Source organism: Monodelphis domestica, chromosome 4, assembly GCF_027887165.1.
Source record: "Monodelphis domestica isolate mMonDom1 chromosome 4, mMonDom1.pri, whole genome shotgun sequence".
In the NCBI taxonomy this organism is placed as follows: domain Eukaryota; kingdom Metazoa; phylum Chordata; class Mammalia; order Didelphimorphia; family Didelphidae; genus Monodelphis; species Monodelphis domestica.
Genome location: NC_077230.1, coordinates 89,100,033 through 89,123,174, shown reverse-complemented (window position 1 = coordinate 89,123,174; position 23,142 = coordinate 89,100,033). Strand labels below are relative to the sequence as shown.

The 23,142-nt window shown below is 42.5% G+C and overlaps 1 protein-coding gene across 10 annotated transcripts in view; it reads left to right on the top strand.

Moving 5' to 3' along the window:
* The window catches only part of MYLK (myosin light chain kinase), a 475,306-nt gene that overhangs the window by 274,801 nt on the left and 177,363 nt on the right, over positions 1–23,142 (top strand). For all 10 annotated transcript variants that reach the window (XM_056793546.1, XM_016433505.2, XM_007493805.3 and 7 more), the window contains 4 exons: positions 2,042–2,589; positions 3,050–3,256; positions 8,820–8,954; positions 15,647–15,799. In XM_056793546.1, coding sequence (XP_056649524.1) covers positions 2,042–2,589; positions 3,050–3,256; positions 8,820–8,954; positions 15,647–15,799 — 1,043 coding nt within the window. The remainder of the gene's footprint in view (positions 1–2,041; positions 2,590–3,049; positions 3,257–8,819; positions 8,955–15,646; positions 15,800–23,142) is intronic.

The following is a 23,142-nucleotide window of genomic DNA, read 5'->3' as shown; positions in this document are numbered from 1 at the left end:
TAGTAATAGTAGTAGTAATAGCAGCAGCAGCAACAGTGGTAGTAGTGATGATAGCAATAAGAGTAGTGGTAGTAGTAGGAGAAGTATTAGTGATGGTAATAGTAGTAGTAGTAGCAGCAGCAGTGGGATTGGGACTAGGTGTGGTGGTCATAATAGTGGAAGTAGATATAGTGGGAGTGGGAGTAGTAGTAGTGGTGGTGGTGGTGATGATGGGACTGGTAGAGTAATGATAGTAATAGTAGTGGTAGTATTTGCAGTAGTGGGAGTGGTGGTGGTGGTAGTAGGATAGTATATGTATGTGAGCTAAGAATTATAACTGACATTTTTATGTTACTTTATGGTTATTAAATGCTTTCAATTTCACTACTTTCATTGACTTTAATATTAACCTCCAGGTGTGTACGGTAAGTATCATAATCTGCATTTTACACATGAGGAAACTGAGCCTCAGAGGTTAAATGACTTGCTCAAGGCTCCACAGCTAGCCAGATCCCAAACCTAGTCTTCTTGCCTCTGCACCATACCAGCTTCCCTGGTAGGGAGTTTCTCTTTATGATTTTCATCAGCTTTTTTCCTGCCCACATCATTGTGGCCACGTTGCCAGGAGAAAGGATACTTTGAGAAGATGGTGGGGCTCAGGATGGTCCACCTTTGATGTCAGTGTGGAGATTGTAAATTTGATTCAAGTCTCCCCTGACCTTTGGCCTGTTTCTGGGATCCTGCTCAGGGAACGAGCCTGGCGGCCAGGGAAGAGGAAAAATGGTGATCTAATGCATTCCAGATACACAGAAATATTGGGGAAGTTATCCAGAAATGCCACTTCTTCCCGACACCAAGCCCCCAAATGGTTGATTTTATTCTTAGTCAGCAAGTATTTATTAGGCACTGACTCAGTGCCAGGCTCTAAGCTAAGCAGCAGGGTTCCCCCAAAGGATGCACAGTCCCTGCTGTATGTGTGTGTGTAGAGATAGAGTTGGATATGCATGTATATTCACAAACACACATGTAGTTATTTGCATGTTGTCTTTTAGAATGGTTTGTCCTTGCTGTGTAAATACCCTATAAATCCTTTAATATGAGACACATGCATGTATACACTTAATATTATATGTGTGCATATAGACACCCCAAGTCTTGTACGCATATACATACATATATGTAGTTATTTGCAGACTTGAGGCAAGCAGGCACCAACAGGCTTTTGCCTTTTGCCCAAGTATGCGGTGATGTCAGCCTGTCCCAGAGCTTGTGTCCATCTGCCTGGCATGGCCTTGGGGAACCCAGAATCCCTGTCACTGAGAGCTGATGCCTGGTGGAATTCTTCTCTTACAATTCAGGACCAAACTTCTTTTCACCAGAAATACTTTCTTGATCACTTTAGGAGGAATTATAAGATCACATAACTTCACCATTCTCACTCTCTTGAGGCTGACAAGATAGTGTCTGAGACATAGGGTTGGGTAGTAGATAAAGTGCCAAATTTAAGAGCCCCAGGACCTGAGTTCAAATCCTGGTGTTTGTCCCTTTTAAGCCAAGTGCTCTCAAGTCATTCTTACCTTCAGTGGACCTCAGTTTCATCATATGGAAAATGAGGATATTGAGACAGATGGCTTATAAGATTCCTTTCTTTTCTGTCATTTGAAATATAAGTGCTAGAGTGAAAAGCATGTTGGAGTCCTTATCTGTAAAATGGGCATAATACTACTACTACTACTACCAATCTCATAAGGTTGTTATGATGTTCAAGTGAGCAATGTATGCAAACCTTAAAGTGCTATATAAATTATTATTATTATTATTTGATGCTTTTGGTGCTTCTCAGACTAGTTAATTTTAGTGGTTATTATCCATTTTTCCATATTCCCACAAAACACATGACTTCCACAGGGGAGAGGGCTAATGTCCTGATGTTCTCTTTTTTACTTCCTGGGGTTTTGCTGTCCTGGATTCTGACTTTGGGATGAATAACATCTACAAATGTCCTGGTGATTATTTTATTCTCTAAAAAACTAATTAATTCTTTCTTCCTCCCTGTCCACAGATCCCTCATGAATGCAGTTGTGATTGAAAGTTCAGAAGCTAAGATGGTTACAACTAGCAAAATCTCAAAAAGCCCCCAGCCAAACTGTCTAGAGAATGTCACCAAGAGTCAAAATCACCCCAACTTCCCGAAAACATCCTATAGAGAAAATGAAAGAGCGCACAGTTCACCCCAGCCAATGAGTGATTCTCATCCAGAACCCCTCTATAAGCTGCATGAGAAAGCTCCAGAGGTGGCCCCAGTCCTTCAGAAGACATCAAGCACAATCATCCTGCAGCCTGTAAGAACTCCTCTTGAAACCAAGCCACAGACCACGGGCAACCTCCCACTTCAAGGGAAAGAGACGATGCCCACAGCTCAGCCTACGGCATCTTCTTTGACAAAGAAACCTGATTCCAAGAGCCAGAATCTACAGACCAAAATAGCAACCAAGAAAATTACCCTTGAAAACCGAAGAAATAAGACCCTCGACAAATCACCCCAATTCTTGATACAACCTAAAAGTCAAGAAATCCAGGAAGGTGATGAAGTCAAGTTCAAAAGTCAAGGTAAGTGAGACAATGATCATGGAACCCAGATCTGTTTTCCTTTGGCTTTCATAGTTTCCCAAGTAATTCTATTCATTATTCTCTGATTGGTTCCAAGCTTCTTATGGCCCTTCAAGGTCCTAACTATACTAGGATGAATCACAAAGGGAAGGAGACCTAGTTTCCAACTTTAGGAAATATTTAATCCATTGAGGCCCCAGGATTTCCCAATTTAATGAAAAATTCCATGGTACTTGTCCTCAGAAATATTTACCAATAAATTACAAAATGAGCCCACTTGAGAAAAGGAGCAGTCATGTGACATTCCTTGGAATAAAAGGCATCCGAAGGAGAGACAGGGAACTGGACAAGTAGGGGCAGTTTGGCCATCAGGATTTATTCCTTTTCCTTACTCCTCTATCCCACCCATGGCCTTTGCCACTATTCTGTGGTTACAACATCCCCTTACCTGTCCCTATAGTTTCAGGGACTCCAAAGCCAACTGTGGAATGGTTCCGGGACAGTACCTTTCTGATGGAAAGGGAAGGGATCCAGATATATGAAGAGGAGGATGGTACCCACTGCCTGTGTCTACCGAAGGCTCAAATGGAAGACAGTGGCAGCTACAGCTGCATGGCCTACAACATAAAAGGCCGTGTGACCAGCCGGTGGATGCTGACAGTCAGAAGTGAGTATGTCTCTTCATACAGTTTGCTGCCTCGTAATTAAATGATTCACCTGGCAGATGTCACATTTTTTATATCTTTTATCTCTCTATCCTTTCCCCATAATCACCTGTGCAATCAGGGACTTTTATTGGGATGATGAATCAACTGAAGAAACGTCTTCTGATGTATCCTAAGGCCAAATAGAACATCATTTAGGAATAGGGAAAGAGAGGGGCAGCTAGGCAGCACAGCAAATAGTGCATCAGGACTGGAGTCAAGAAGACTTGAGTACAAATCCTGCCAAATCATTTAGCTGTGTTTGCTTCGTTTTTCTCATCTACATTGCAGTCAAATAGCCACAGAAGGAAATGGCAAAGCACTCTAATATCTTTGCCAAGAAAACTCTAAATGGGAGTCATGAAGAGTCACAAATAACTGAAACAACTGAAAAGAAGAGTATTGACTTTAGAATGACCCTGTGCTATATGCATGGATCATAGACTTAGAAATGGAAGGGACTTTAGAGACCACCTTGTCCCATGGTGACAAACCCATGGCACAGGTGCCAGAGGGGGCACTCAGAACCCTGTCTGTGGGCACATGAGCCATCGCTCCAGCACAGAGCTCTCCAGAGTTCATTACTAGAAAGCCAGAAGGACACAGGGCCAGGCTACTCCCCTGCCCCCTCTCCATGGGTACCCAAGGAAATTTCTCACATCATCCACTCCTCTAAAAGGTTCACCATCACTGACCTAGCCCAATCTCCTCATTTTATAAACGAATGTAGAAACTTTAAGTGTCTTCCTTTAATTGTCATAAGATAGGGAAGTAGTTGGGAGATTAATATGGAGTGGGGGGGGACACTATATCTTTTTTTAACCTGCACCCAGCTCTTTATCCCCTGAGTTGCCTAGTTATTCCTTATATTGATTTTTAATCTCACTTTCAGCATTGTACTGCACATATTAAAACCATTGCATTAAGAGTTAGATATGTGAATGGGATAAATTTTTCCTCCCAACACACATACGTGCTGGACATGGACACACATAACCTCTTATGAACTCACCGTCTCATTTCCCACACTGAGACTGAGATTTTGCCTCTCTTTTTTCAGGTTCTATCCTTATTCCTGCCTAGGAACATTCATGACATGAGATAGTCTCTTTCACTCAGGTCAAAGCCACTCAACATAAACTCCAATGAGTCCCCTCTTCTGCCCCTGAAAACTTTCTCAGCCTTGTTCCTTATTTTTTTTTCATTTTCCCATTGGTTACAGAAAATACTCATCTTTATGAGACTAATCATTTTGCTTGTGCTTTTGATTTCATTCTATCCTTCCTTCTACATTTTGTTCAAGAATTTCCTCTGGGAATCATTCTTCCTTTTTTCATGTACCTTCAATATCTCCCACTATGGCTCCCTCTTACTCCATGACAGCCTTCCCTTTGGCTACCATCCCTCTTGTCTTCAGCACAGCTACAACTCTTGAGAACTTTCTCATCATCCACTTTGCCTTGGTCCATCCCCTTCTTAAGCATCAGATCATAGATTTAGAACTAGAAACCATCTCAATGATCATTTTGTTAGTTCAACCTCCTCACTTTGAAAATGAGGAAAGTAAGGCAGAAAAGAATGAAATGGCAAAGTCATACAGGTATTAAGTGGAAGAAGCAGGATGTGAACATCCTCTGATTCCAGATGAAGTATTCACTACTGCACCTTTCCACTCCTCCAGACCAATTTCCACTACACAAATCTGAGACCTTTCCTAAAGGTCTCCAGTGACCTCTTAATCACTAAATCCAATGGCCAGTTTTTCAGTCTTGATCCTACTCCATCCTCTTAGCTTTCCGTGACTTAGTTTCCTCATCACAAAATCAGAGTGTTGGAATTGATAACCTGTCAGGTCCCTTCCAGCTCAAGATCTGTGATTCTTTTATCCTCTGCAGCATTTCATACAGCTGTCCACCCAATGGAGACATTGGCTTTGAAGATGCCACACCTTCATGGACACCTTCAGTCCTTGGCCCTCTGCTTGCCTCTCTCCCTGGGCAATCTCATTCAGTACCATGGCTTTAGTTACTGCAGCAATTCAGATGACTCCCAAATCTCCATCTCCAGTTCTGACTGCCCTCCTCCTAGACATACATTTCCATCTGCTTCCCAGACACCTCATCCAGTGAGTCCTACCCAGCGCCTCATGTACAAACTTAACTCATTGTATTGTCCTCTTTCCCTCTGGCCTCATTATTCCTGTTTGCTGGATTACAGCTCACATGGCCTCTTGTATTGGATGAATTGACTCTTAAAAATTTGAGTCTTCTCTCATTTTCAACTCATATCCAAATGGTACTTAATATCAGTACCATCTTTTCTTTCTTTTCTGAACCTTTAAATGATACTTAAATATTTATACTAAATATCAATTCTAAGACAGAAGGGTAAGGACTAGGTAATTGGGGGTAAGTGACTTGCCCAGGGTCACATAGCTAGGAAGTATCTGAAGCCAAATTTGAACCCAGGTCTTCCCCACTCCAGGTTTGGCACTCTATCTGCTGTGCTGCCTAGCTGCCCCAGTAGCCTCCTTTCTATTCTCATACCCTAACATAACCACCTAGACTATTGCAATAGTCTCCTAATGGATCTTTCCACCTTTGCACTCACTCATTCCAATCCATTTTCTGTTCTGTGGAGAATGGATTGTGCATAAATCTGATCAGGTCACTCCTTTGCTCAGAAATTTCCAATGGCTTCTTATTATCTTCCAAGTAATATCCCTAATCTTTCCTTAATGTTTGGTACCCCTACAGTTTGGTACCACTCTACCTTTCCTATCTTATCTTAATATTTGTCTCCATGCCTTCTCTATTCCTGCTAAGTTTCACATGTTCCCCTGTACATGTAATACCTTCCTTCTCTCTTCATCTATTCACTTCATACTTACCCTTTAAACCCAATTCAAATGCCACTTCCTTCATGAAGTGTTCCTGGATTTCTTCCCTACTCCAATGGTAATGATCTTCCTCCTAAGAACTCCTGAATCACTTCATTTTGTACTTGGACTGAGATCCTACTGTGGCTTATCATCTGCTTGATGTTGAGGCAGGCATGTCACTTGTGGGCTTCAGATTCCTCACCTATAAAGTGAGAGGTTTGGAGTGGATGACCTCGATGGTCCATTCCAGATCTAAATCTATGATCGTATGACCCTGTACCATTCTCCATCATAACTATCTGTGTTTTTCATCTTTTTCTCCTCATAGATTAGAAGTTCACTAAGTGCAGAGACCACATCTTAACTAAGTGTTGTGTGTCCCTCAGAAGGAGTATGCTGCTTCAGTTGTTTTATCGTGCATAGTAGTGCTTTCTTTAGCTTTGGAATGAAATAGCCATGATCAGAGAGTTCAGGGAGAAAATTGTAACCCTGCGAGATATGATTGGCTCATAAAGCTTTGTGTGCTGTGTCTGAGACAGGGAATGGTTGTACTCTTGGAGTCAAGCTCAAAGGCTAGGAACATGTCCCAAAGCAACCACGTTTCCTATTATGGCTCTGTCAGCCATGAATTTATTTAAACCTTTTTGAATCTATTTATATTTACAGCCTGCTCTCCTTCTCAGAGTAATGACTTCCATAAGTTGACTATTTGTCTCATGAAACAGGACTGGCCTTTTTTGGGGCACCCAGTCATATCACTCACATTCACTTGCTCCAAAGTTCCAGAATCATAGAATCATTGATTTGGAGCTAGAAGGGGCCTTAGAGGACCCCGAATCCAACCCTCTCATTTTATAGTTGAAGAAACTGAAGCATAGAGAAGCTAATTTGCCCATAGCCACACTACTAGCAAGTATCTGGAGCAGGATTTGACTCTGGATTTTCCTGATTCCAAGGCCAATATCATCTTCCTTATGCCATCATAGGACCCTAGATTTCAATTGGAAAGGACCTCAGAATCCATCTAGGCTAACCTTCTCATTAAACAGATAAAGGAGCTGAGGTCAAAGCAAGTGAAATGACTTGCCCTTAGGTCACACAGGTAACGAACTTCGGAAATAAAACTTGAATCTAGGTCGTGTGTGTTTGTGTCACTCTTATTGAATTTCCTTTTCTGGAAACATTCTGGCTAGACTAGAACAGTTTTCACAATGGGAGACTGGGAGAATAGGGAAAATACAAAAAGACAAAAACAGCTGAGATGGGCTAATAAAGTATAACAACAACACACCAGCAGCGTTTGACCAACTCTTCAATGAACCTTAATCTGCTTATTCTCCTTTCTAGGTTTCCTTTTTTAGGTATTTTAATATCTATATAAACATAATAGAATAGGTAACATAATATAATACACATGATTTGCTATAAATTCTAATAAATATGCTTATCAAAGAGAAAAAATTCTCACATTATATTCAAAAATTCATGTCTCATTCTTCCCCCCTCCTCACTGTTCCCCCATCCCCAAGGTGGCAGGTTATATTGCATAGGTTGTCTGTATATTATCATATAGTTCATATTTCCCTATTCATCATGTTGGGAAATAAGACTACTTACACTAGAGAAAAATTCATGGAGGAAATAAAACTAGCTCTTCTTTTGAGTATGATCTTCCCCCATTAGAATGTAAGTTCCTTAAGGTCAAAGACTTTCTTTTTCCTTGTATGTTTATATCTTCTGCTTAGCAGTGTGGTGGCAAAACTATGATACACATGCCAGAAGGGCTATTCAGAGCTCTCTCTGTGGGCATGTACGTCATCACTCTCACCCCAGCACAAAGTTCTCCAGAGTTCATTTCTAGAAAGCCAGAGGGACATGGGTCCAGGCTGCTCCCTCCCCTCCCCTTATGCCTAGCAGCTTGATGAAAGGGCTTCCTCCCTCCTCTGTCTCTGGTAAGGGGGGGCTCACATTCTTCATCAGAGTTGCAATTTGGGTATTTGGTCTCTAAAAGGTTTACCATCACTGGCTTAGCACAGTATCTGTTCCTTATTAACATTTGTTGACCGAGGGACAGGTAGGTAGCACAATGAACAGAGCACCAGGTCTAGAGTCTAGAGGACCTGTGGTTCAAATTTGTCTTCACACACTTATAGCTTCAGATACCTCAGAGACTTGCACACATCTTTACTAAATCTTTAGCTTTTTCATTAAAAATGTTTTCCCCCCTTAAAACTCTTACCTTCTGTCTTAGAATTAATATTAAGTATCAGTGTTATAAGGGCTAGGCAATTGGGGTAAGTGACTTCACCAGGGTCACACAGCTAGGAAGTATCTGAGGCCATATTTGAACCCAGAACCTCCTATGTCCAGGTCTGATGCCCTACCATACATTTTTGTATGGATATTTGACCCATAGTCAAATCACTCACCCTTTTCTCGCATTTCATCTCCTACAAATTTCAGGACATCACAATTATTATTTATCCAATGATGTTACAGCTCTCTGTAATATCTAGTTTAGTGGATATAGGTAGGCAAAGTCCCATCTTTCATTTTGTAATAAAATTTTTGACTAGATTGTCTGTGTTTGAATGAACAAAAGGCTCAATACCTTGCTGACAACTACTCCTTCTTTCCCCTAACAGGACCAAGAGTCAGTAAGATGCCCCCCTCTTTTTCCAGTGTCCTGAAGGACTGTACAGTCATAGAGGGTGAGGACTTTGTGCTCCAGTGCACAATAGAAGGGAAGCCCACCCCATATGTCACCTGGCTACTCAATGGTAAGGCATCCTCTTGGCTTCCTTGCTTGCCCTCTTCTTCCATCTTCAAAGATGATTAGGATGCTCTGATATCGGTTGGCCATGGTGCTCTGTCACTGAAGTACTAAGTAGGGTCTGGTCTTGAGTCACCATACTGTGAACTCTTGGGATGATAACTTCCAAAGAGTCAGCACCGGTAAAGGATGGGGATGAAGCTGACGATGCTGTTGATGATCAAAACAAAGGGAGCCAGCATCATGCAGTGAAAAGAACAGTGGACAAAGAATCGGGAAACTGAATTCTTGTTCTAGCACGGCCACTAACTAACTAATCCATCAGTGTTGGGCAATCCATTTTACTTCAATGGACATTCGCCTCTGTCTACAGAATTAATATTGAACTTTTAGTCTCTAAAGCACCTTCCAGCTGTAACTGATTTTATAAGGCTACGCCCCTTTCAAGAGCACACAGCAGCTTGGTGAGTTAGTGTGCCCTGTTTGCTCAGTGAATGCTGGACAGCTGAATTTCTTTGTCCAGAGCAGAAGAGACTGATCTAGGTTAAATTGGGTCCCTAGATAGGGAGGGCAGGAGGGCAAATTTCCATCACTTTGAGTTTATGTAAACCAAGTCCTTGAAGCTGGTGAGTGCTGGAGTTTCTCCTGGGCTGGGCTTGGGTCAAGAAAGCACAGGTGATTGCACAATGGCAACTTCACCAAATCCTGTTGCTTCTCCCAGCCTCAGTTTTCTCATTCACAAAATCAGGGGATTGAACTAGGGATCTCTAAGGTTGCATCACAGAGTTTCCGTGTCAGAGGAGGCTTCAGGGACCATCTGGCCCAGACATAGGTCTTCCCTAACTCTTCATTAATTCCAGCCTGACCAAGGGCCATCCAGTTTTTACCTGAAGGCTTCTAGGGAGAGGCAGCTCACTGTCTCCTGAGGCAGGTCATCCCTCTTTTGTAGAGATATAATTGTTCAAAAGTTTTTCTTTGTATTAAGGCTACGTTACCTGTCCAGCTCCCATCCATTGCTTCTAGTTCTACCCTCTGGGACCGAGCAGACAAATCTAATCCCCTTCAGAAGTATGATGGTAAATGTTTAACAATCAACTCTCTGGAAACATGCATACATATATGTGTATATATGCACATATATAAATATATCCATAATGTACACACATACAGGCGTTCATGCATGGACTGAGAGCTAAATAGGAGTCAGCACTGACAGGGCAACCAGCAAACCTAATGCCATATTAGGCTACGTGAAAGGGTGGCCATAGGACGGCTACCCTTGGCCCTGGCCCGGCTGCATCTGCAGTGCTGTTTTCGCTACAAACTTTAAGGATGGCACTGAATAGTCCAGTGGCTAGAGAGCCAAGCCTGGAGTCAGGAGGGCACACACAATATTGTGCACATGTGCACGTTTGTGCATATGTGATCGTGTGTTTATGCATCTGTATACATGTACACGTGTTTATAAAGTGTTGTACTATGTCTGTTCTATGTTTGCACATGCATGTCCATGCACACGTGCATGTTTGCTTGTCTGTTTCTGTGTTTGTGTTTATGCATGTGTTTGTATGCACATTGAGTTTACACACTATTGCTTGTGCATTTGTGCCTTTTCTATATGTATACATGCATGCAAGTTTACACTATTGTGTGTGCTTTTTCTAATATGTACACATACATGTTCATGCACATAGGTTTGTTTGCTATATGTCTGTTTCTATATGTGTATGTTTGCATGCATGTGTGTTTATGCATGTTTGAATGTATATGTCCATTTTTCATTTCATCTGAGATATAGTCTCTTTCACTTTCTTAAGCCTAAACAATCAACACAAAAATAAATCCAGCTGAATTTGCAATGATGACTGATTTCAGAGATGTAAAGCATGAGCTAAAAATTTAACAATCAGCTCTCGAGCTGGTACAATCTATTTCCAGCACACCTCTGTCTCCACCCTGTACACCAAGCTCTCCCCAAGTCTTCTTTTTCCGAACTAAACGTTCTCATTTATTTTAAGCAATATTTCTATGCTGGTTCCTGGTCACTCTGGTTATCCTACTCTGGAGTCACTTTAGTGTCTCAGTGTAATTCTTTATTTTTTTTTCAACCCTCACCCTCAAACCATTCTTTTGACGAATTGATCTCCTCTAATTCCTTGAAAAAAGCACCAGCTAACCCGGGAAGCTAAAGAGCACGTCCATCCACTTACTGAGGATTCATAATGCTGCTACTAGAATTAGTCATTTACAGATTTCCCAAATTATTGTTTAATTATAAATCATATACTTTTTATTTTTTGCTTGAAGCAAAGACAGTTTGGCAGATCTTTTATTTTTTTAATCTTGCCTTTTCTTTTCATATACCTTTAATCAATATGAGACCAGGAGAAAAGTTTTTTTTTTTTAATTCCTGGGCCTTATTGTACTAAAAAAAAAAAGGTATATTATGTCCATGAATGTGTACAGGATTTGTCTTCATTAATTTTGTGTTCAAATTAATAAAACTAATTTGCAAAATACTAAAAAAAAAAAAAAAGTAGTATCATTTCTAAGGCAGAAGAGAGGTAAGGGCTAGGGCATGGTTGCCCAGGGTCACACAGCTGGGAAGTGTCCAAGGCCACATTTGAACCCAGATCCTCCTTCCTCCAAGCCTGGCCATCCCTAAGGTTTGAAGCAAATACAGCACTGCAGATGAAGCTGGGCCAGGGCCAAGTGTAGCCGTCCTATGACCACCCTTTCACATTACCTAATATGGCATTAGGTTTGCTGGTTGCCCTGTTCAGCTCTTGGTCTACCGAATCCCCAGGTTTTCCCCAGAAAAGAAGTTCCCTAATATGTTCACCATCTTAGACTAATAAAGTTGAACCCAAGCAGAAAACTTAAAAATCTCCCCCACTGAATTTTAGCTTAACAGATTCATTCTAGGATCTTTGCAGGGCTTGTGACTGTCCTACAACTGGTCAGCTATCCTTCCTAGCTTTCTGTTGCCTGAAAATTGATCAGCATGCCATCTGTAGGAAGCAATGAGGTGGCATGGTGCATGGAGCACTTGCTGGAATCAGGAAGACCTGGTTTCAAATCTAGCCCCAGAAATTTACTAGCTGTATAACCCTAAGCAAATTACTTGAGCTCTCTTTGCCTCAGTTTCCTCATCTGTAAAATGAGGATAATAAAAGCCCCCACCTCCCAGGGTTGTTGCAAAGATCAAATGAGATAATAATTGTAAAGATCTTCTTAGCATATTTCACTGGCACATAACTAATAAATGCCACACATTCTCAGCAGTGCTTTTATATCCTTTTCACTGATAAAAATGTTAACCAACTAGCAAAGAACAAGGCTAGATTTCAGAGTCAATCTGTTCCAGAAGTTCTATCAGATCTTAGAGGTCATTACATTCAGCCCTTCCTCCCTCCCCCATTTTGCAAATGAAAAAAAGTGGCCCACAAGGCCACTGACAATGGACCAGTGCTCCAAGAATCCTATTCCTGGAAGGACTCTAAATGTCATCTAGTCCAACCTTCATATTTTACAAATGAACCAACTAAGACCTAGATAATTTGCAGAAAGATACACAGATAGTAAAAGGCAAAGCCAGGATTTGAACCTAGATCCTCTGACTCCAAACCCAACACTCTCCACTGAACTATGCAGCTGGGTGTTTGTTTTTACTAGCTTTATTAACTCTGTTTCTCAATCCAAAATATTGTTCATATGATGGTTCTGGAGATGCATCTTGACCTTCCTCATTCATTATGACTTACTTGTTTTTTAGAAACCCTTATCTTCCATCTTAGAATAAATCTTTGTATTGGTTCCAAGGCAAAAGTAAGACCTAAGCAATGGGGAGTACCCAGCTAGGAAAAGTCTGATACCAGATTTGAACCCAGGACCTCCTATCTCTAGTCCTGGCTCTCCATCCACTGAGCCACCCAGCTGTCTCCTCCGCCTCATTTTGAAAGAAGTTTATATTTCCTGAACTTACCTTCTAGTGGTGAAACAATGTGCTAGGCAGCAAGAGACATTAAGCTAATAATTTCATAGAATCAGAGACCTCTTGGTCCAACCATCTCATGTTATAGGTAAATAAATGGAGTCCAAGAAGATAAATAATGTGTCCAACGTTATGGTACTCATTACTTAAAGAATTAGATTTAGATTCTAGTCCAGAATGGACTACTTGATCAAAAAGCTGGATTCAAATTCCGCAGCAGTCATTTACTGTAACCAAGCAGTTAGCCTACCTGTGCCTCAGTTTCCTCACCAGCAAAATAAAGGAGTTGGACTCGGGTTCTTTCTAGCTCTAAATTTGTGATCTTGTGACCTGGCACTATACCAGACAGATGGTTAAATATTTTATTTTATTTTTTTAAATATTAAATAATATGAAACTGTTACTACAAATCCTTTGATAATTAATTAATTAATCAGTAATTAAGGGTTGATCATGCTGGCTTTTCCTCTTTTGCCAAGCCTCTCTCTCTTTGACACCCAGACTTTCAGAACTCTAGTAAGAATGGGTTTGTATCCCCAGGATCTGGTACAGTCATGTGGCTGGTTTAATAAATACTTGCTGAGTTAGATAAACTATGAACTCACCTTACAAACCAGAACAAGACTAGATTTCAGAGATGGAGCAAGGATCTGACCTGACAAGAGTCCCCCCAACCCCATCAAAGTGGAATTATCTCATAGATCAAGGACTAGAGATAAATTGTTTTAATCCTTATCTCCTGTCTTAAAATCAATACTAAGTATCTGTTTCAGGGCGGTGAGGGCCAGGCAGTGGAGATTAAGGGATTTGCCCAGGGTCACACCGCTCAGAAGTATCTGAGATCACATTTGAACCCAGATCTGGAGCTCTACAGAGCCACGTAGCTGCCAAGTACTTAGTACTGTGCTCTTTCTTGTATGCCATACCCCTTCCCCACCCCCCTTTAGCCTTGTCTTTTTCCCATGGTACCCACCAGAGGATGCTCAAGATGACGTCAGTTTCCAGCTGCCATTAAATTCAGCCTTGCCTAGGAGTCGGAGACTAGGTTTCAAGTACTCCAGAGTCAAATCTGACCACCAGATCTAACACCTTGTTTTTGGTGCCTCTGTCTGGTTTTGTTTGGCCAAAGCATTTTTTTTTTTACATAAGAATTTGACATTTTATTTGACATAAGAAAAATGACCCCAAGATGGATCCATCCATACTGTGTTGCAGCAACAAAACTGGGGAGAAACACTGAATTCTTAATGAGTTGAAAGTTGGAGGATTGTGTTGTAACATATGTAGCTTTCCTACCCTTAGTGTTCTACCCAGTTCTTCTTCTCTAGCCTTAAAAAAAAAAAGTGTATATATATATTAGCAAGGCAGAGCCCCTTTAACTGGCGTACTTGGCCAGCCTGCTATCTCTGCTAATGTTATGGAGACACAAGGGTTGTTACAGGCAGAAGAAAAAAAATGAACTCTGTTGAATACTTCTCTCCTGTCTCACCCTCCCCACTTTCATTTTTATGAAGTTCCAAACCAGGACCCCAGGGTCTGGCACAGAACACGAATTGTCAGTTGTTTGCTGCGTAGAGAATGGACACATTCCTGTTCTCGAGCCAGAAGCTCCAATAATGAGGTTTTTTTTTTCTTTTTTCCTGGAAACTCAAAGATCAAGTCTTAAAATGATAAAGTCTTAGAAACATATGGCAGGAAAGAAACTTCTTGAAGTCATTTCATCCATTCTCCCATCTCTACAAAGCACTCCCTCTAGAGCCGGGGTCCTTGACCTTTTTCGGGGAGCCAGAGAACCCCCATTTTGGCACTCTGGTGGAATCTATAGATGCTTCCACAGAATATGAATGCAAAAAAGAGACCCTTGGATTACAGAGAATCTGAATTATATTGAAATGCAGTGATCAAAATAGTTGTTGAAAAAAGTTTGTCGTAGCTCATAAGGAAATAGGATTTGTATGACTATACTTGTTTAATTGATGTCATATTGCTCCGTCTCTTATTGGATGGGGAGGGGGAAGGAAGGAGCAGAATTTGGAACTCAGACATTTTTTATAGAAATGTAAAAAAGAAAGAAAAAATTAAAAGGAAAAAATGTTGTAGATTTCAGGCTAAGAACCCAAGCTCTCAAGTAACCCAGACAGATGATGGATGACCTCTCATTTTATCCAGGGAAAGAAATGTTTTAACCTTTATTATCATTATTAAAATGCCTCGGCTTAGTTACAGAAAGACAGAATTTGATTAGATACAAAGAACAACTAAATCTTTAATATTTAACTGAAGTTAGGCTGTAAAATCATTGTAGTAGATGCCTACAGCCCATCTGTCTAGACTGCAGAAAGTCCAGTCTGATAGTAAGCTTGCCTCTGGGGCAGGAGACCTTTGAGGATTCTTCTCAGCTCTAGAATTGCATGAGATAAAAGATGCAGGCTTTTTAAACCACTTTGAATGTTAAAATAATTAGAAAACTTCCCTTTCCCCCTGAATGTCTCCTCTCCAGGTCCTCCCCTCCCTGCCCCTTTCCTATAATGCATCCTTGGCCCCTGCCTTGGCTCCTCAGCGTTCCCACTGGCTGTCTTTCTTCTTTCCTGGTGCCTGCTTCTCTTTCCTCTTTGCCTGCAATTGAAGGGAAGTTGAGCTCTGAAACAACACCAGGGATCATCCCGGAAGGAAAGTCATTGTTCTCTGTGTTTCCCTCTGAACAGATCGGTCTATCCAATATGCCCATACAACTTTTGAGGACGGCGTGGCTGAATTGCAGGTACAAGATGCGTTACCCGAGGACAATGGTCTCTATACCTGCCTGGCGGAGAACTCGTCTGGCCAGGCGTCCTGCAGTGCCCGGGTTACTGTCCAGGGTAAGAACAACATCTGCCCCTAACAACGTAATCTTGTAGGCAGCTTCTCTGTAGATGTATTCAATCAGGAGTCCTATCTGTAAGTCTTGATTGGGAAGTGGCTCCCAAGCCTGAAGGCAAAGCAATGGCACCTTCAAGTTAAGAGTTATAGAGAACAGGAGCAGCTGGGTGGCTCAGTGGATTGAGACCCAGGTCTGGAGAGGGGAGGTCCTGGATTCAAATTTGACCCCAGACACTTCCTCACTGTATGACCCTGGGCAAGTCACTTACCCCCCATTACCTAGCCTCTGTTGCCCTTCTGCCTTAGAACCAATACTAAGTATTGATTCTAAGATGGCAGATAAAGGTTGTTTTTTAAAATACATTTTTTAAAAGAGTTGCTTGCATAGAACATACCATGGAAAAGAGATGCTCAAGGTATCCCATCTGTTCCCTTCCCACCTTCCCTCTCTAAGCCAAGCCCTGGTCAATGAGAAAAGATGCAGAGGCAAAGGGGCAAGTTCTTTGTTCTTTCAGTTTCCAGAGAGACGAGAAGGAACAAGACACACACATAGAAAGTGAAGTTTAAAAATATTCCTAGTCAAGAAAATGCTTCTAAATTAATTAATTTAAAATTTTCAAATTAAAAAAAAAAAGAAAATGCATCCTTTCCCTTCTTTGAAAGCATACGAGTGCAGAATGTCTTCCTTAGTGGATATGTTGGTTTTGCTGATCTATTTCCATTCTTTCATTCCTCTTTGTCACAAGGGATGGGAAGGGAGAAGGAGAAAGGGAAGGTAATTTAGAGGGGGTCTGCTGTCGGCTAAGCGTTTTACAGATGTTGTCTCATTTGGCCCTTGCAACAACTCTGTGTGAGGTAGGTGCTAATTATGATTTTCATTTTACAATTGAGGAAAATGAGGGAGATAGAGGCCAACTGACTTGTCCAGAGTTTCACAGTTCCTAAGTGTCTGAGGCCAGATTTGAAAGGTCTTCCTAACTCATCCAGGTGGTACAGGGACAGGTAGGTGGCTGTCCCTGGAGTCAGGAAGACCTGAGTTCTAATGCAAACTTGGACACCAGCCGTAGGATCCTGGGCAAGTCACTTTACCCTGTTTGCCTCAGTTTCCTCATCTGTAAAATGAGCTGGAAAAGGAAATGGCAAACTACTCTAGTATTTTTGCCTAGAAGACCTTAAAGGGGTCCCATCGAATTGGGCAAAACTAACCAACTTCAGTACTCTAACCCATGTGCCACTTATCTGCTTTTCTTTTAGCCCTTCCCTTCCGTCTTAGAATCAATGCCTGTATTGGTAACAAAGTGGAGCAGGAATAGGGGCTAGGCAATGGAGGCTAAGCCAGTGTCTGAGGCCAGATTCAAGCCCAGGACCTGCCATCCCTTGGCCTGGCTCTCTGTCCACTGAGCCACCTCATTGCCCCTTCACCTAACTGCTTCTAAATGTCACTAGATAGCTGAGGAAGGAGAAATCTATTCAGCAATGGTGTTTCTGAATTTGCCAGATGTTTTTCAAATATTTCATGTTATCCTTACAACAGCCCTGGGAGACGAGTGCTGTTATTATTATTATTATTATTATTCCCATTTTGCAAATGAGGAAACTGAGGCAGACAGCCGTTAAATGACCTCCTCAGGGTCACACTGCTAGTTAGTGTCTGAGATGAAATCTGAGCCCAGGGCTCGAGCCACCGAGTTACCTAGTGAAAACAAAAGCCGCAGTACACGTTTTTAAGCCCCTTCACAAAGTCTCAAATGAAAACAGGGAAACGATGCATCCATACAGAGGGGATACAGAGAGCAAACTGGGCAGTAGGAAAAGAGTTGTTTCTGAGCAGAGCCTGGGGCTTGCTGCTTTCTCCCCTCCCCTGCAAGCTGCCCAGATCTGGGCTTAGGCAGGACCTTGGCCTGACGTCCCACTAATCTGATTACCACCACAGCCTTTCAGGGCTCTTCCCCCAAGTGAGCCACTTAGCCCTTGGGGGGGCCACAGGGGCCGCCATGGCCAGAGGAGGGGCAGCCTGTGTCTGAGGAAGCTCTGGGGGCCTCCCAATAGTGACTGTGATCCATGCAGCTCTCAGGGAATCATCCCTTGGCTTCAGGACTCCCAGGTAAGGTTGCTGGCCCTCCCTGGGGGGTTGTTCTCTCCTTATCTCTTGGCCTTACTCATTAGGCAGTGGCCAGCTGGCACCTGCCTGCCTGCCTGCTGAGTTCTGGCAAATACACCATTGGAACCCTATTCATTTCTTTTGTTCAGTTGTTTAAGATGTCTCTGACTCTATGACCTCATTTGATTTTTTTTTTTAATTGCAAAGATATGACAGTGGTTTGCCATTTCCTTTTCCAGCTCATTTGACAGATGAGGAAACAGAGGCAAGCAGGATGAAGTGACTTGTCCAGGTCATGCAGCTAGTTTGCCTTTTACTTTTCTAGTTTATTTTACAGATGAGGAAACTGAGGCAAACAGGATGAAGTGACTTGTCCAGGTCATGCAGCTAGTTTGCCTTTTTCTTTTCTAGTTTATTTTACAGATGAGGAAACTGAGGCAAACAAGATGAAGTGACTTGTCCAGGTCATGCAGCTAGTTTGCCTTTTACTTTTCTAGTTTATTTTACAGATGAGGAAACACAGGCAAGCAGGATGAAGTGACTTGTCCAGGTCATGCAGCTAGTTTGCCTTTTACTTTTCTAGTTTATTTTACAGATGAGGAAACAGAGGCAAGCAGGATGAAGTGACTTGTCCAGGTCATGCAGCTAGTTTGCCTTTTTCTTTTCTAGTTTATTTTACAGATGAGGAAACTGAGGCAAACAGGATGAAGTGATTTGTCCAGGTCATGCAGCTAGTTTGCCTTTTTCTTTTCTAGTTTATTTTACAGATGAGGAAACTGAGGCAAACAAGATGAAGTGATTTGTCCAGGTCATGCAGCTAGTTTGCCTTTTTCTTTTCTAGTTTATTTTACAGATGAGGAAACTGAGGCAAACAGGATGAAGTCCAGGGTCATGCAACTAGTTTACCTTTTTCTTTTCTAGTTATTTTACAAATGAGGAAACTGACTAACAGGATGAAATGACTTGCCCAGATCATCCAGCTAGTTTTCCATTTTCTTTCCTAGTTTATTTTACAGATGAGGAAACTGAGGCAAACAGGATGAAGTGACTTGCCCAGGGTTATCCAGCTAGTTTGCCTTTTTCTTGTCTAGTTTATTTTACAGATGAGGAAATGGAGGCAAATGGGATAACATGACTTGCCCAGGATCTTATAACATGTAAGTGTCTAAAGCCAGATTTGAACTCAGAAAGAAGAATCTTCTTGACTCCAAGCCTATATAATATATATCATTTTATTATAATGAAAATCAGAAAGGTGACTTGCCTAAGATCCTGCAGGTATTGAGTGAAAGGAGATGGGATTTGAACTCAGGTCTCACGAATTCATTTTCAGAATTCCTAGTTCAGTGCTCTCTCTTTCCACTGCTGACTACCATTGATTACATCTCCAACAATGCTTACAGATGCCTCACACATCCCAAACACATTCTTTTTTTTTCCATGAAAACTTTACCTTCTGTCTTAGAATCAATTCCATGTATTGGTTCCAAGGCAGAAGAGTGGTAAGGGCTAGGCAATGGGGGTTAAGTACCTTGCCCAGAGCTACACTGCTAGGAAGTGTCCGAGGTCAAATTTGAACCCAGGACCTCCCATCTCTAGGCTTGGCTCTCAATCCATTGAGCCACCCTCAACCTCAGGTTTAGAGTTCAAGTCCTTGTATAAAAGACAGGTCACGTTGGGCCATGCTCTGTCCAGACACAGGGTAGGTTCATTGCCCTTCAGTTAATTGGAGTGGCATAGTGGTTTTGGAGTCAAAGGAATCTAGGTTCAAATCCTGATTTTTCCACTCAACTACCTATATGACTTTGGATAAATAATTTCCCTCTGTCTCCATTTTCTCATCTGTAAAATGAAAGCGTTGGACCAGACAACCACTAAGGTTCTTTTCCATTGTATATCTATGATCCACGAAGATAGCTTTACAAAGTAAACAGGTCATTGGGATCCTTGAGTCTTTTTGTGAATGTCATTCATTCATCATCCATAAATAATAATAGGTAGCATTTATTAAACCCTTTAAGTTTTGCCAAGTGCTCGACATAGGTTATCTTGTTTAATTCATGCCACACTTCTGTGAGGTAGGTGCTACTATTATCCCCATTTTATAGATGTGGAAACTAAGGCCAGGGTCACACAGCTAACAAGTGTCTGAGGCAGCATTTGAACCCATATCTCCCTGATTCCAAGTCCAATCCCCTATCTGCTACACCTCTACCTAATGCCCGATCGATGACAAGGATCCCATATCTAGAGTACTAACAGTTTCCTGGAAGATGGATATGGGAAAGACTGGAGAACATGGGGAGGAGATAAAGGGCTGATTCTTTGTACCCCGTGATTTGCCCAGGGTCACACAGCTAATCGATGCCTGAGGGAGGGTTTGAACTCGGGTCTTTTTACTTCCAGGTTCAACCCTCTCTCCTAAGCATGAGTCTAAGCCCTTCTTTCCTAGGACTCTTCCCACTTCTGTCACTTCCTAGCTATTTCTCCCTACAGATCCAGATGTTCATATTTAGTTTGTGGTCCTAATTCCATGGTCTTTCACGAGGCTCAGACTCCCAGAATCAGAGAGCTTGAGCTCGAATTCAGAGGCTGCGTCCTAGCAGCCCCCTCTTTTACAGATGAGGAGACTGAGGTCAAGAGAGATGAAGTTCCTTGCCCAACATCTCCCGGGTAGCCCAGAAACTATTTTCATGGAGTTGGAGGGAAGGGATGAGCTCTGCTAGCATCTCTCCCCTTCCCCCTCTCCTCCTGTAAAGGAGGTCTCTGCGGATTGTCTCCATACCCCTCTTCCCACCCCCATGGGGTCACCGTCCAGTCCTCCCCACAGCCTCCTCCTGGAATGTCAGTCGTGATCAAAGAGAGGGGCAAAGCACACTGATGGCTCACAGATCTCAGCTTCATGTTTCATTAGCTACTCATTTACCCGCTCTGTTCAGCTGACAGCCTAGTTAATCCTCTGCTTGCCCACAACTGCCTGCGCTTAGATTGGAGATGCCCAATTGTTGACCCTAGGGCGGGAAAGGCTCCTGAGCCGTGCCCCTGGTCCCCTCTGGCCACACATGGCAGCCACGGGAGAGGGAGAGGCTGAGGCTGCACACAGCCTGGTGCCAGGAGGTTTAAGGGAAAAGGAATCTGCCAGGGGCTGTGTTTGGATTTGCTCTAAGGACAGCTTTGGACGAGCGAAGTTCTCCCCTCCCAGCATGGGCGATTTATTGGCCTCTACAGCCCAAACAGAGCTCAGATACCATAAATGGTGAACAAAGCAGAGGCACGCAGCCTTCAGCTTAAGCTAGGCATCATTTGGGTTGTCTTTGCATGGAGCTTTTGGGGTTGGAGGGGAGGGAGGTTCAGCAGAGCCTGGCACGGAGGCACGTGTCTCTGGCATATTTGCCCCCCTCCCTCCTGAGGCTCCTGGGAGACAGAAGTGCCTTCAGCCTGTACTTCTATCAGCTGAGGAGTTTTTCTCATTTTATTTATTGGTGATCCCATTTTCTCTGATAGGAGAGTGGAGGGGCAGATTTTCAGGGAAGCCTGGCCACGGGAGCAGGAGGTGCCGTCTTGTACCAATCTGTTCTTTTGTTGGAAGGGGCCCTACTTGGCAATATCTTCTCCCTCAGCCCTGTTCCTTCTCTGTCCCCTAGATCTTATCAGGTTGTTACCTTCCTAGTTAACACTGGCCTCAGGCTTTTCAGAGGAACCCAGTTCTTCCTATTGTGGGAGGAATGATGCTGTTTTGACTTAATAACAACTGACCTTTGACACCTATAAACTGTGAAGCCCTGGATAAGTCACCTAATTTCCCCCTGCCTCAATTTTCTCGACTGTAAAATGACCTTTGAGGTCTCTTCTAACTCTGAAATCGATGATGCTAGCATTGATGAGTTTTACTGAACCGCTTTTATTCTCTCCCTCTTTTTTCACTCTTTGTTACAAGGAAAAGTTTCCCTGAGTAGGGAAGGAAGGAGAATATATGGAAATGAAGGGGATATAAAAAGCATCTTTATAATAATTTGGTGAATAGGGTGCCAGACACCTTTGGAGTCAGGCACTCTGGATTCCAGGCCCACCTCAGACACTTGGTAATTAAATGACCCTGGATGAGTCACCTAATTTGGTCTTGATTAGAATCCCAGTTGACTAAGGAACATTCTTGAAAGGGAGAAAGATGGAGAAACTGTGCCAGTGAAAGGTGAATTACTTCTCACTGCATGAATTTGAGCCAGGGCTAGGATTCTTCTCCCCCTAGAGCTCTGGCCACTAGAGAGCACCATTTAGTAAGACATGTTGGGTCTCTTCTCTTCATGTTCCCTCTCCAGTCTTTCTTAGGAAGTCCTTTCTCTGGGGCCAAGCTGTTCTAGGCAAGCTCAATGAAGGATTCCAACAGCTCCTTTGCTGAAGTCCAGATGTAGGAAATCTTTCTCACATCTTTAGGTCTACAGTTTTGTAATTCTTCTGAAACTGCTGGTTTAGCACTCATTGTTCCTGTTGTCGCAAGTCCTCCTCCCTTCAAATCTTGACCCTTCCTTTCTCTCCCACCCTTCTTGTTTCTGAGGTTTTAGATAGGCAGGTTTTTTCCCCCTTAGGTGATTTACAGAGACTCATTAGTCAGTCAGTCAACAAATATTTATTAAATGCTTACTATGGGCAGGACAGGGTGGTAAAAGGCAGCATGAGCTCTTGAGGAGCTCAGAATCAAATGGCATTAGTTGGTTATTGTGGCTTGGAAGGCTGCTAAGTAGCATCTTCCTGAGTTCAAACCCAACCTCAGACATTAGCTGAGTGACCCTGGGCAAGTCATTCAATCCTGTTTGCCTCAGTTTCCTCATCTGTTAAATGACCTGGAGGAGGAAATGGCAAACCACTCCAGTATCTTTGCCAAGAGAACTCCAAATGGGATCATGAAGAAATTGGACACAACTGATCAACAACCTGAGTTCCACAAAGTCTTGAGTGTTGTGGGGGTCGAGCCAATAACAGAATTTAAAGGAAACTCAGACTTCCGTGAACAATGTTCTTCCCACTAGGGGAAAAGATAACAAATTGGGAATCTCAGTTACAGACATTTGGCCAGAAGAGGAAGTGCAGATGATACAAAGGTAGACCTTCAGCTCTAGGTGAGACCCAAATAAGAATATTATAAAGGCATTTGTAAAATAAGAAAATATTCAACTGTATACTCCTTGGGGTCAATAACAACTTGTGATTTTTCCTTGTTCTTGAATATTCTGAAACTGGCCA